The sequence below is a fragment of the Chanodichthys erythropterus genome, chromosome 18 (genome assembly GCF_024489055.1).
Source record: "Chanodichthys erythropterus isolate Z2021 chromosome 18, ASM2448905v1, whole genome shotgun sequence".
NCBI lineage: Eukaryota > Metazoa > Chordata > Actinopteri > Cypriniformes > Xenocyprididae > Chanodichthys > Chanodichthys erythropterus.
The window spans coordinates 3309399-3323726 of NC_090238.1; the positions used below are offsets into that span (position 1 = coordinate 3309399).

Below are 14328 nucleotides of genomic sequence, written 5' to 3' on the forward strand. Positions count from 1 at the left end.
GGATGTCAAGGTTGTAAAATCTAATGAAAGTGGATGGTGAGGACAAGCAGGCTGGCGCACAGATATCTGTGATAGAAACTCCGCTGGATTATGCTCAAGAGGAGGCCATACTGCTAGTGAAGTAGGCCATCACTCCTAATGGGCACTACAAGTCCACAGACTTGTAAGCCAGTGCTATTGCAACGACAATCCATCTGGAATGTCTTTGCTTTGAAACCTGCAGCCCTTTAGTATGGTCGAAATTGGCCAGAGCGCTCAGTATACACACTAAGAGCCCTTAGGGGACAGAATGGATGGGGTGCTTGCTTGTTGCACCAGAAGAAGAGCTAACTGCACTATCACCGGCATTCTAAACAGGACTCAAGTCAGGAAGGTTCCACAGATAGAGCCTGCAGATTGCATACTCCTTTGACTGATGCTAATTTGACATCTAATTTCCGAGCTAAGCACCAGCATAAGAAAATAAACCATTTCTAAGTGTAAAGGTGCCTTGTAGAAGGGGCCCTTGCCTCTGAGATCATTCTCATGACCCCCTGGGGGAAGCCTGATGGCTCCCGTTGAAGGGGCCAAACAAGCAGGTCCCACAACGCCGGTTGAGGGTGCCAAATTGTCCCCTGCTCCTGAGAGAGAAGGTCTCTTCAGCAGTATGGGCCATGGAGGTGCTGACAGCAGCTGGAATCAAATCTGAGGTGCTCCATATTGTGTTGACCGCCTGGGGGTGGAGTCTTCTTTCCCCCAGGGTAGTCTGTTGTGTGACAGCATGTCTACTCCTACATTCGAGGAGCTCGGCACGTCTTACTGAGCAAGGATGGAGCAACCTTCTAACCCCTCTGAGAAACTTAACGACCAGGTCATGTTTCCCATTTAGTTGGCCAGATATTTGGGCATGGTTCGCCACGATAGCTGCCACACACACTTTGAGTGTGGAGGCACGTGAACCGCCCTGACTGAACGGAGGTTCTTCTGTCCCCATAGGAGAAGACTGTTCACTAGTCTGTGCAGAGGGCTTGACCTGATACCTCCTTTGTGTTTTATAAAAGCAACCTCCGTCCAGTTGTCCAAGCGGAACAGGACCAATTCCGCCAGGAACTCCTTGAAGGCCAGAATTACCACCAACTTTTATAGACAGTTGATGTGTTGTTTCATTATAGGAGTCGCCCATGAGCCAAAGGCTATTCTGATGTCGCACAGGGCACCCCAGTCCATCTTGGGAGGCATCTTTCATGACCATGTTCCTCTTGGAACTGTGCCCAGTGTTATCCCGTTCTGATAAAAGCGGGATGATTTCCAAGGCCTTGATGCCACCTTGGGTCACCTTGAGCGTGTGTCAGCCTGTGCGCCACACATGAGGTAGGACATGGCCTTTCAACCAAAGCTGGAGTGGTCGCATATGGAGCATGTTGCTGCCATGAAGCCCAGCAGTTTTTGAAACCTCTTGAAGGGGGAGAAGAGATGAGGCCCCTATGCACCTGATTTTCAGCTGTACGCTCTTTTGTGAGCCAAGCCTGCATTTGAGCTGAGTCAAATACATCCCTCAGAAACAAAATTTGTTGGCTGGGGAGCACCAAGCTCTTGCCAAAGTTGACCCTGAATCCCAGGCTTTCCAGATCACTGAGGAGCAGGGGTCTTTGGGCGCATAGCTCCTGTTTCGACTGAACTATAAGGAGCCAATCGTCAAGCTGAATTCTGGTCTATCTCTGAGGGAAGAGAGATGCATCTACGCAAAATTACAAGGAGCTTGAGAGAGTCCGAATGGAAGGACTGTAAAATTGTATGCCATTTTGGAGCAAGTAGTATGGCAAATTGGAGCAAGTAGCCTCTTTCTATTATCCCCAAAATCCAGCTTGATACTCCGGGAATGGCCTCCCTTGCCCTGAGTGGCAAATAGTTAAAGTACTACAGGACGCGTCTTGTGCTGAAGCCGGAGAACAGCACCTGTTACTGCATTGAGAGGAGGAGAAATGCTCTTTTCATGAGAATGTAAAAATTTTGTTTAGTTCGCTATAACAGTGAGAATGGGTTTGGGTGCGCAGACTAATGGGGCAGGCCCAGAACCAGCACTAAACATATCATCTCCACTGCCCTAAGCTGAAGAGGGACTTGAAGACGGGCACGCTTTAAGGGTGGTCCAGCCTCGGTGGGACTTGAACCCTTTTTTTCCTACATCCTGAGCCATCAGGACTGCTTCTCCTTAATCTCAGTGAGATTGAGCTATAGTGATGCTTCAGCACTACTAAGTTGGCCATCTCATGACATCTCATCCCATTCTCCTCATGCAGAAGCTTGTCCTGATAAACTTGAAGCACCACCATTTTATGTAATGCAGAGGTGGCCTTGGAGAAAATATGAAATATGCTCTGAGTTTTGCTTGATAGTCACAGGGAGAACGTCATTATCAGCTGCAATGATGTCAGTGCAGTTGTTGCTCTTGCAATGCTAGCAGCTCTTGGGAATCCCCTGGCTGCAGGAAGAGTGAAATGCGCGGCATGTGGACCGGCGTGAGCTTACTTAGTCCCGTCTGCTCATCCCTGCGACTCCATTGTTTCTTCTTCATAAGTGCAGGGCTGTCAGCGTCGATCTCATTCTCGCAGTGTGAGCAGCTGGTCTCAGTTAGTGCAGCCACAGCGTAGGTGCATCCCAGGCAAGTGATGCAGTTGGGGTGCTCGTCCGAGCTACAGTCAGGACACAACATTTTGCATCAAAAGTCACTGCTCTTTTAGATGGAAATTGCTCTTTCTGTGCTTTTGCTGGAAAGCCACAGAGGAGAGTGCAGAGTCAGGTGCAAGCTGCGAGGCGCTGATGGTCCACTGCAGAGGCTTGCTTCAACAGAGAATAGAAAGGATTATATGTTGTATTCAGAGTCATTGAGGAGATGGACTCCGTGCTGAAGGAGAATGATTCTGATGTTGTGGAATTTCTGTATATAGCAGTCAACTCCACCATTTTTGACAGGCTGAAATGCCATTTCTCTGTGCAACTGCACCACATGAAGCAATCAGGCTTTATGATTCTGAAAAAAACAGGAGTTTCCCCATAAGCATCAGCAAAACTGTCTGAATGCGAGTGAACCGCATAGAAAGGGAACTATTTTTCTTAAAGGGATAGTTTACTTTAAAATGAAAATTACCCCATGATTTACTCACCTTCAAGCCATCCTAGGTGTTTATGACTATCTTCTTTCAGATGAACACAATCAGAGATATATTTAATAATAGATATATGCGTATGGTCGTCCACTGGAAGCTAGTTATTTGAATTTATAAAGTTTTAAATATGGATATTTTTCTTACAAAAATGCATCGCTTCACTTCAGAAGACCTTTATTAACCCCCTGGAGTCATATGGATTACTTTTTTTTATGAATGGATGCATTATTTTTGGCTTCAAAACACGGGCCCCCATTCACAACCATTATAAACCTTGGAGGATTAAGGCTATTTTTAAATATCTCCAATTGTGTTCGTCTGAAAGAAGATAGTCATAAACACCTAGGATGGCTTGAGGGTGAGTAAATCATGGGATCATTTTTATTTTTGGATGAACTAACCCTTTAAAATGTTCAAGTGTGCTATTTTTCTGTTCATGTGTGCTTATAGTATTCGTAAGCCCATTCCACACCTGAAAAGTTTCTCATTACTTATTAGAATCCACTCAACATTTAAACATTATAACATTTAAACACACTTTCACTTATGTTGTTATCATAGACAGTCTCTAGATAAGGTTCTCAAAAAAATGTTTACAGTATCAGTCAAATTGAAAAGTCTTTGATCTTCAAGCTTCAGAGAAACATTCCCCTTGAACTGACAGTTTTGCCATCCTTTACTCTCATGTCATTCCAAACCTGTATGCTGGTATATGAATCCATAAATCAAATGACTGAGTATTAATGCAGCTCACGTTTCCACCCACTTTATAAACTTTGCCCATCAGAGGCTGTAATTGGATCTCAAATGTTGGTTTGGTGGTTCTGAAATGCCTGAGTCAAAGTCTGTCATCAGAATGATTTGGTTTAATTTCTTTTAGAAGCATCTCACATGATTGTGTTCCCAAACAGCATCTGAACGCAAGAGAACATGACAGCGTATATTGTTTTGTCTGCCCTAAATACATTCATTAGTAATTTTTATACTTTTTCATAATATTTATTAAATAAAAAATAAACTCTTCACAGGTAGTATTCTCTGGATTCTAGAAAAACTATTTCCAAAATGTTGACAAGACTAAGTTTTATATAACATCTGTTTAACTTATAACATGAAAGTAAGGTTAATAATATAACTTAGAGAACAAAATTTTCAGTTTTACTCAAAATAGGGTGATGCAATAATGAGTACACCCCACTGAAAGACTCTGGAGCAAAGCTACATTTTAGACTACAAATGTCTAATTTAACAAGAATTCAAGCACATGTGAGTCTAATTATTCATTACACAGGTGTACAGCAGACAGATGACTCTAAAAGGGTGTTAAAACCGCTTCCCATTTCATGCTGTCAGCAATGGCACCACATGGAAGAGAAATGTCACCAGACCTGAGAAAGAAAATAATTTCTTTACACCAGAAAGGTGAAGGCTACAAGAAGATCAGCAAAGCTTTACTTATCAGTCAGAATACTGTAGCAAAAGTGGGACAAAAATGTAAAAAAGATGGAACTGCAACCATCTCAAAGAGACGTCCAGGTCGTCCACGGAAGTTAACACCTCGACAGGAGCGTCTTCTGATGAGAAGGGTTGAAGAAAATCAGCATGCAAGTTCACTGCAGTTATCTAAAGAAGTAGAAAGCCAAACTGGAGTGACTATTTCTCGTGACACAATACGGCGTACACTGCAGAGGAATGGCATCATGGGTGCCGTCCATGAAAGAAGCCTCTCCTAAAGCCCAGACACAAAAAAGCTCCCTAGAGTTTGCCAACAAAGATGAAGACTACTGGGACTCTATACTCTGGAGTGATGAGACCAAGATTAATGTTTTTGGAACGGATGGCATCACAAAGGTGAGGAATACAAAGAAAAAAGCATGGTGCCTACAGTGAAGCATGGTGGTGTCAGTGTCCTTATGTGGGGCTGCATGAGTGCTGCTGCTGTCGAGCTGCATTTCATTAATGGCATCATGAATTCACAGATGAACTGCTCTATACTGAAAGAGAAGATGCTACCATCACTCCGTGCCCTTGGTCGTCGTGCACTTTTCCAACATGACAATGATCCTAAACACACATCTAAAGCCACTGTTGGATTTCTGAAGAAGAACAGGGTGAAAGTGATTCAGTGGCTCCTGATCTGAACCCAATCGAACACCTGTGGGGAATTCTGAAGAGACGAGTTGAGCATCACTCTCCATCCAGCATCCAGTCTCTAAAAGAGCTCATTCTTGAAGAATGGACAAAGATAGATGTTGTAAAATGTCGCCAACTTGTTCATTCCATGCCTAGAAGATTTGGTGCTGTCATTAAAATCATGGAGGCCATACAAAGTACTAGATATAGTAGTTTTTGTTGTGAGGTGTACTCATTTTTACATCACCGTAATTTGAGTAAAACTGAAAAAATGTGTAATCTAAGTTATATTATTAACCTCACTTTCATGTTAGAAGTTAAACAGATGTTATAGTAAACTTAGTCTTGTCAACATTTTGGAAATTGTTTTTGTGTTAATTGAGATATTGTTTAAAATGTAACTTTTCAAAGGGGGAGTACTCATTTATGCTGAGCATTGTATATGTTGAGATTAACAATAGGATTAATAAATGCTGTAGTGTATTGTTCATTATTTCACGTTAACTAATGTATTGAACTAATGTTGACAAATGGAACCTCGTTGTAACGTTTGACTGAAAATGTAAGTGTAATTTCCCCAATAATTGAATGGTTTGTGTTTATGTGACAAATTTTGATTAAAAAAAAAATCAAATCTACAAGGCATTTGAACAGTAGCAAAAAGAAAAAAAAATGTTTTAAATCTGTGTTTGAAAAAAAAAAAAAAAAGGCCAAAAGTTGATAAATGTCTCGGTTGTGAGCATAATTAAGGTTCCAGAAATGAATGAAGAAGATGCTGTGCTTATCATACCTATATGATGTCTATGGTGCTTATCGCCACCTAGTGGACATTTCTGCCTCAAAGTTTGCGCATGCGCAGTTTCACGAGGACCTTCCTGATGACGAAAGTTACGTCACGCCGACAGCTGAAGACTGAAATAGTACTTTGGGCTAATACATTTTTTATACATAAGTGCAATCTGTCCATAAAGCCCTTGTTTATTATATTTTGTAAATATGTTAAGTATGACTTGGATACAATATCAATCTCCAGCAATGTTAAAGCCTTAAAATTGTGCATCTTATATTTATTTTTCCAATATACAGTTGACTGTATGCTCTGTGACCTCTGTGACCATTTTTATAGTAACTATTAAACATACTTTAGAGATCTCTAGCGACCGAAGTAAGACAAGAGGACACAAAGCCGTGTTGCCATAGGAACTCTAGTTTTGTTGTCGTTTCTTCACGGTCTCGTTTGAGTGACGCACTGCAGCAGACGCGCGTGCGGATGAATTCCTCTCAGAGATTTAAATGAAATGCTAATATTCATTATTTAGTCACATCTATATGTATTTAAGATGGAAAGCGATATACTCGACATCCTGGATCAGGTTGGGTAAGCAGCAGATCGATCGCATAAAATATGATTTTTAATGATGACGATGATCAGAAACAGTGATTGATAATGTTTAATTGTCGGCTGTATTTATTTGATGGACAGTTATGAACAGTTAAGGTACATTTAGAAAGGTTATTTTTTTCTCTGATATTGTCAGAAAGTGGTTATTCAAGTGTTGTGTTTATGGGGAAAAGGAAGTAACTTAGCAATTACATATTTGTGTTTTGACTGATTTTTACATATTTCTGTGACACGATAAATATAATGGCATCATCTCCTTCAAAAATGAATTCACAAAATATCCCAAGTAACGTTAAAAATGAATAAATAATTAAAGTCATTGATATTTGCCACAAGTTATTTATTCATGTGGAGTGATTTGCTTTTACGTTTTGCTAATGAGCAGGAAGAAGATAGAAATGCATAAATAACACAAAAAAGGCCCAAATACCATTTTTTAATTTTGTTATTCCATGGTGTAAAAAAAAAAAAAAAAAAAAAACAGAATTACCAAATGTAAACTTGAGATAAAAAGTGGCAATTGCCTTTTTAATTGGTTTATTAAGCTTCCATAGTTTTTGCCAACCCATTAGAAATGAACTAATGAAGACAAGAAAGATGAATATAAATCTTGAAAGAACAGCATTAGTGAAAAATAGCCATTTTTACACATGATTTGACAGTTTATTTTAATAAATATCAAAATTATAAAAGATGTTCATCATAGCTGACATGTAGATGAACACTTTACAGCTGGATTTATGACTAAATTATTCCTTTCAAATGTTATTGAGCTTTAAATTACGGCATATTAATAAATAAATAATAAGTAATAGCAACACACACATGATTTACACATGATTTGACAGTGTATTTTAATATCAAAAATATAAAATTCCGTATTAGGACTGGGTATTGACACAATTTTCACGATTCGATTTGATTACTATTCACATACTTTCGATTTGATTACGATTATTTTGGATGTTGTATTTCAGTTTCAGTACAGTACGAATCAGTTGGTACTACTATAATAATATTGAAGGTTAAATTAACTTACTTATATACAAACATTTAAATTACACTCAATTATGTTTTTATTATAAATACAGTTCAGAATTACATAATCATATTTCTACTCCAGTTCGTCTTTTTGAAATATACACATTTAAATCGCGGCTGTCATAACTGATTATTCAAACATGCATTAAATATTGAAGAACATTAAAAATGATAATGAATATGTAACGGTACATAGCTATATTTATCAGAAAGTTGCTTTCTAGAGTTCACTTTTCTAGCTGACTAATGAGTTTATGGTCAATGAATATGTTTTTCTGAGGTAAATGTGACGTCACGTGACATTGTTTACAAGCTGTTTTATTGACGTCTTTCCGAAGTTGAAACACTGATTGAGCGATTTCACGAGACATGATACGGATTTCAGTAAGTTGTACTGTATATTTTAACATACCTTCAGATGTTCATGTTTATTTCGCTGTAACTGGTATTAAAGCGGAGGAGAGGATGATCACATGCTTCTCTTTAACTGAGGCACTAAAGCAATCCGTCACGCCACATTATACAGAGCTAAAACGAAATTTAATTTTTGAATCTCATAATAAGATGGACGTCATTTGAAATCTGAGACTTTTCTTCATATCAAAAGTAACAAAGCACAAAGATTATTATTACGATTTATTGGATGGGAGGCGCTACATATTCTGCTCATTCATCAACTGAAAACAGACTAGACTAATCAGTTCTTGGGATTTAAGAATCGATATCGGTTCGTAAAAATGAGAATCGATTCAAATCGAGAAATCTATATTTTTTTACCCAGCCCTAGTGTGCATCATAGTTAACATGTAGATGAGCACTTTACAGTTGGTTTTATGATTGTCAATTATTTCCATCAAATGTTATTGAGCTTTAAATTATGGCATATTTATGTATGATCCAATATACAGTAGTGAAAAAGCCATTTTTACACACAATTTGACAGTTTATTTTAATAAATATCAAAAATATGAAAGCTGTGCATCATAGCTGACACCTGGATGAACACTTTACAGTTGTTTGCACTAAAAAAAATGTGGTTTATGTGGTTTACGGCACTACATTGGACATTCAGTAGACATTCTGCAAGTAAGTATGCAATTAAAACAATATATGGCCATTTGTATTGTAAACAATGTATTGAAGTGATACTGCTGATTGCCATGAATATATGGCATTAAATCATAAATAAATAAATATATGGCCATTTGCTCGATTGTGAAAAATGTACAAGGTTGAGAATAGTTGGTTGTCAATATCATGCCTCTGCTTTGAAATTGCAAACATTAACTTTAATGCACATATAATTAGAAAAATCTTAAACGCAGAAGTCTGAATGTGCGAATATAAAACCGAAGTCTGACCCGTCACATCACCTACAACATGCGCCTTCCCTTCTGCAAATCTACGAAAATGTGCATAAACATGCAAATGTGGTGTGTGATGATGGGCAGGTATGAGGGGCCGCTGTCAGAGGAGGCGTGTCTGCTGGCGGCGTGTGGGCGGGGCTTCAGCTCATCTGAATATGTCAGTCTGATGATGTGGCTCTCCTCCAGACTCTCACGCATCACTGATTCGCACACACAGGAGGCGCTCATCACAGGTGACACACACACACGGCATGTGAGGAAAACAATATGCATTCGTTCAGCTTTCCAGTAACAGGAGCTGCACAGTAAACAGCAGCTGATGTGGTTGATGTTTGTGTGTGTAGAAGATCCTGACAGATGCATTCTGGACATCGGCAGGCTGCTGAAGGACTCGTGTTGTCCATATGAAGGACTGGCGTCACGATTAGTAAACGGGGATGTCAAAGACACGAAGGACCATCTGAAGATCATCTGTGAGTGGTTTGCACATTCATGTTTGTGGTGATCGTGTTCTTCTCCATGTTGACCGAGTGTTTCGTCGCTCAGTGTTCTTGGCGTCGGAGCTTCAAGCGGCCGAGATCGAGGCCAGTAAACCCAGGTGTGAGGCGGAGGAGCTGGACGCGCCTCTCCAGGATCTCAGGATCATATGTGAAACTCTGAAGCTGCCAGATCCGGCCGGACGAGACGCCAGAGACACCTTCAGTGCCGTCCAGCAGCAGGTGCGGCATTCACTTCATGTGTTTTGCTCTAATCGTACAACAGCCAGATTAAATTAATATTTCTTAACTTTGTGAATAATTCATATACACTACCATTCAAAAGTTTGGAAACATTACTATTTTTAATGTTTTTGAAAGAGGTCTCTTATGCTCATCAAGCCTGCATTTATTTGATCAAAAATAAAGAAAAAAACTGTAAAATATAATTAATAAAATATTATTACAATTTAAAATAATGGATTCTATTTTAATATACTTTAAAATATAATTATTTTTCTGTGATTAAAGCTGAATTTTCAGCATCATTACTCCAGTCTTCAGTGTCACATGATCCTTCAGAAATCATTCTAATATGCTGATTTGATACTCAGTTATTATCAAAGTTGGAAACAGTTGTGTTGCTTAATATTTTTTGGATTTTTCAGGATTCATTGATGAATAAAAAAAAGAACAGCATTTGTTCAAAATAGAAATATTTTCTAACAATATGAATCTTTACTATCAGTTTTTATCCATTTAACATATCCCTGCTGAAAAAAAATATTAATTTCTTATAAAAAAAGAAAGAAAAAAAAAATACTGAGCCCAAACTTTTGAACGGTAGTGTATATTGTTACAAAAGATTTAATTTAAATAAATGCTGCTTTTTTTTTTTTTACTTTTTATTCATCAAAAAAATCCTGAAAAAAAGTATCACATTATAAAAAAAGTATTAAGCAGCACAACATTTGTAACAAATCATCATATTAGAATGATTTCTGAAGGATCATGTGACACTGAAGACTGGAGTAATTCAGCTTTGATCACAGACCATTATAATAGAAAACCATTATTTTAAATTGTAATAACATTTTACAATATTACTGTTTTTTTTTTCCTGTTTATTTGATCAAATAAATGCAGGCTAGATGAGTAGAAGAGACTTCTTTGAAAAACATTAAAAATAGTAATGTTTCCAAACTTTTGAATGGTAGTGTAATTACTGTTAGTACTGAATATGAAACAGTTTCTTTACATTTTCTTTATACAAAGCACAAATTCAGTGCTTTTTCCTGCCCTCTTTTGATTGAGAGGATATATCGGCCCTGACTATCGACTGTTTTTAGACTATCGGCTGATAGCCCATAGTGTGAAAATTAGCTTTTATCGGCCAGTACCGATTATTGGCTGATATATCGGTGCATCTCTAATTGATATTAAACAAAGTCTCAGCTTTCATATTCAAAGCAAAAAGTTTACTGGATGGCAGGATCTACAAATAATGTTTAGTGATATTTTGTTTGCACATCAGCTGAAAACGGCACTGATTAAAATATCTATTCTTGAGATTTAAGAATCAATGTCGGTTCATCAAAGTGAGAATCAATTAAAAACGAGAAAATCGACCAGGATATGTGGAGTGGAAACAATAAACTCTCTTTATGGACTGGAAAGGAAGTTTGCAGTATATATATATATATATTTTAGCACAATGATTCCTCATGACATCGACTATTTTAGCTCTCTTTTCATATGGTTTCAACTTATATATTTCTCTGTTTTTGTGGTGCAGGTGAATGTTTTGCTGAAGCAGCTTCCAGAGACGCACATCGGAGATCCTGCATTCAAGAGCTCCCTCCATCCTGACAAATGGGTGAGAGTCATTCTTATCTCTGGAGATGAGTTTCACTAGATGTTTCATTACAGATGAGCTGTATAAAGTGTTAAAAATGTCTATGTCATTACTGAATGAAGTGTGATGTGTGTTTATTCAGAGCGAGTTGGAGAAGATCAACGGCGTTCTGTCAGCGGAGTACGAGTGTCGGCGGCGAATGCTGATCAAACGGCTGGATGTGACGGTGCAGTCCTTCAGCTGGTCTGACAGAGCCAAGGCACGTGGGAAACACTTCATTCACTGCTTTATGTTTTGACATTTTTAAAAACCATTTTACATCTTATTTTTAAACAAATTAATACATTTTATTGAAATAACATAAATTATTAACAACTGACAGAACATACAGGACACTGTGTTCACTTAAAAAGTCACAGCTTTCTGGAAGCATATTTCCACTTTGGAATATATATATATTTTTTAATTCTGAATTGCAAAGAGTTATTCGATGTAAATTCGTAATTAAGAAGAAAAAAGTCAGAATTGCGAGGAATTGCAAAGAAAAAAATCTGAATTATGAGATATAAATTCTCAATTAAGAAGAATTTATATCTCATAATTCAGAGAAGAAAAAAAATTACAAGACAAAGTTGGAATTGCAAAGAAAAAATTCAGAATTGTGAGAAATTCAGAATTGCAAACAAAAAAGTCAGAATTATGAGATGTAAATTTGGAATTAAGAAGAAAAAAGTCAGAACTGTGAAACAAATTCATAATTGCAAAGAAAATTTTTTAGAATTATGAGATATAAATTTGGAATTGCAAAGAAAAAAATCTGAATTTTGAGAGATAAATTCTCAATTAAGAGGAAAAAGTCAGAATTACCAGATATAAATTCCGAATTGAGAAGAAAAAGTGTCAATTGCGAGAACTTGGAATCACAAAGAAAAAAAGTCAGAATTGTGAGATATAAATTTGGTATTACGAAGAAAAAAGTAGTGACCAGGTCCCATTGGTCCGTGTTGATGATGTAATAGGTAGGTGTGGCTCTGAGGCTCCACCTTCTCTGAGGTGTAAATCTCCTCTGGTTCATTTGTTCTGTTTAGTCGGTCGAGGTCACATGCAATTAAAACATGAACACATTGGAGAGACACTTTATAGTAGAAACTGAAGCTGTAATTCTGATTGAAATTGACACTGACACTGTTTTTCATCCTACGGCGAGCAGCTTGCATTAATTACATCTTTTCCCTTATATAAATGGCAGACATATGCACGTGTTGTTGAGTGTTAGGAAAGCAAAGCTATGAGTTTATTTGTTTATTTACTCTTCAGGTGAAGATTGACAGAATGGCCAGGGCGTATCAGCCCAAGAGATACTCTCTGTCACTGAAGTCGTCGGTGAGCGTGGCTCATCTGCTCGCCGCACGAGAGGACATCTGCAACATGGTGAAAACAAGCAGCGGCTCGTGCCGGGAGAAAACCGCATGCGCCGTAAACAGAGTACGTACAGCTTAGGGTTATTTGGTTTGTCGGATTCTGGCTGACGTTTGATCGTTGCTGATGATTTGTGTGTCATGGCATCATCAGATCCTGATGGGAAGAGTTCCTGATCGCGGCGGACGGCCGTCTGAGATCGAAGCGCCTCTGCCCGAGATGCCCGCCTGGCAGAAGAGATCTGATGGCGGAGGCCGAGGAGGAGGATACGGCGGGAACTGGGGAGGAGGCGGATCTAGAGGTGGTTGGCGCTCCGGAGGAGATGGATGGAGAGGAGGCAGATGGAGTAAAGGAGGTCGAGGGGGGCAGTACTATCACTGACCGTGTTATGATGGACATATGAGTGACAGTGAAGCGCATTAACGTGCGCCCTGTGAGGAGATTTCATTTCCTCTCTTTTAAACTAGTGTTTCCTTGAGCTGCATGATCAGCCTGTGCAAATACCTGTGAGATTACTGAGACATCATGGTAAAGAATAAAGCCGTGAAAAACCCTTATGAAATGTACATGACATTCCGTTGTTGTTTTGTGTCTTTGATTTGATACTTTTTTCTTGTTTTGTATAAATGGACTCAAGTCAGTGTTGTTGGCCATGTGCTTTGCATTCTGGTCCCGTTGGATCTCAAACTGAAGGATCACCTTCATTCAGCTACTTTCATGTTGTTCTCGATGTTAAAGGGATAGTTCACCCAAAAATGAAAATTATCCCATGATTTACTCTCCCTCAAGCCATCCTAGGTGTATATGACTATCTTCTTTCAGACAAACACAATCAGAGATATTTAATATCCTGGCTCCTCCAAGCTTTATAATGGTAGTGAACGGGACCTGATTTTGAAGCCAAAAAAAGTGCATCCATCACAAATATAATCCATACGGACGGGTTAATAAAGGCCTTCTGAAGTGAAGCGATGCATTTTTGTAAGAAAAATATCCATATCCATGGATTGATTTTACAACAGATGGATGCGCTTTAAAATCGGGCCCCCCTTTCACTACCATTATAAAGCTTGGAGGAGACAGGATATTTTTAAATATATCTCCGATTGTGTTCGTCTGAAAGAAGTTAGTCATATACACCAAGGATGGCTTGAGAGTGAGTAAATCATGGGATAATTTTCATTTTTGGGTGAACTATCCCTTTAAGCAGCTTTTCCATTTCATCACACAGATTTTAGTAGGTAACCAGGTAAGATTAACTATAAAATAAATGGGTATAAATGATGACCAAGTACTGCCTATGAATGAGGATTTATGAACACATTGAAAGCTTCATCATCATGTAACAGCTGTATCAGAGATGAGTGTCCTAACAAGAAATGAATTTTCAGTTTCACTTTAATGATGCATTAAGGATTTCTCTTCTTTTTTTTCTGAAATAATGAAATAATGTCATTAATTACTCTCCCTCATGTCGTTCCACACCCGT

General features: G+C 38.4%; 1 protein-coding gene across 1 annotated transcript; it reads left to right on the forward strand.

Annotated features, from left to right (window-relative positions):
• The first annotated feature begins 6493 nt into the window (after window positions 1–6493).
• Window positions 6494–13464, forward strand: fam98b (family with sequence similarity 98 member B). Its single transcript, XM_067367399.1, has 8 exons — window positions 6494–6657; window positions 9174–9322; window positions 9434–9562; window positions 9636–9808; window positions 11361–11441; window positions 11563–11679; window positions 12738–12905; window positions 12993–13464. The coding sequence occupies exons 1-8, from the start codon at window positions 6620–6622 to the stop codon at window positions 13218–13220; spliced, it is 1083 nt and encodes a 360-aa protein (XP_067223500.1). The 5' UTR covers window positions 6494–6619; the 3' UTR covers window positions 13221–13464.
• Window positions 13465–14328: the final 864 nt, after the last annotated feature.

Bases quoted from the DNA above. Each gene is read 5' to 3' on its own strand.
- fam98b (XM_067367399.1), top strand. From the start codon at position 6,620: ATGGAAAGCGATATACTCGACATCCTGGATCAGGTTGG. The intron at 6,658-9,173 runs GTAAGCAGCAGA...GATGATGGGCAG, and splicing joins GACATCCTGGATCAGGTTGG to GTATGAGGGGCCGCTGTCAG. The intron at 12,906-12,992 runs GTACGTACAGCT...TGGCATCATCAG, and splicing joins CCGCATGCGCCGTAAACAGA to ATCCTGATGGGAAGAGTTCC.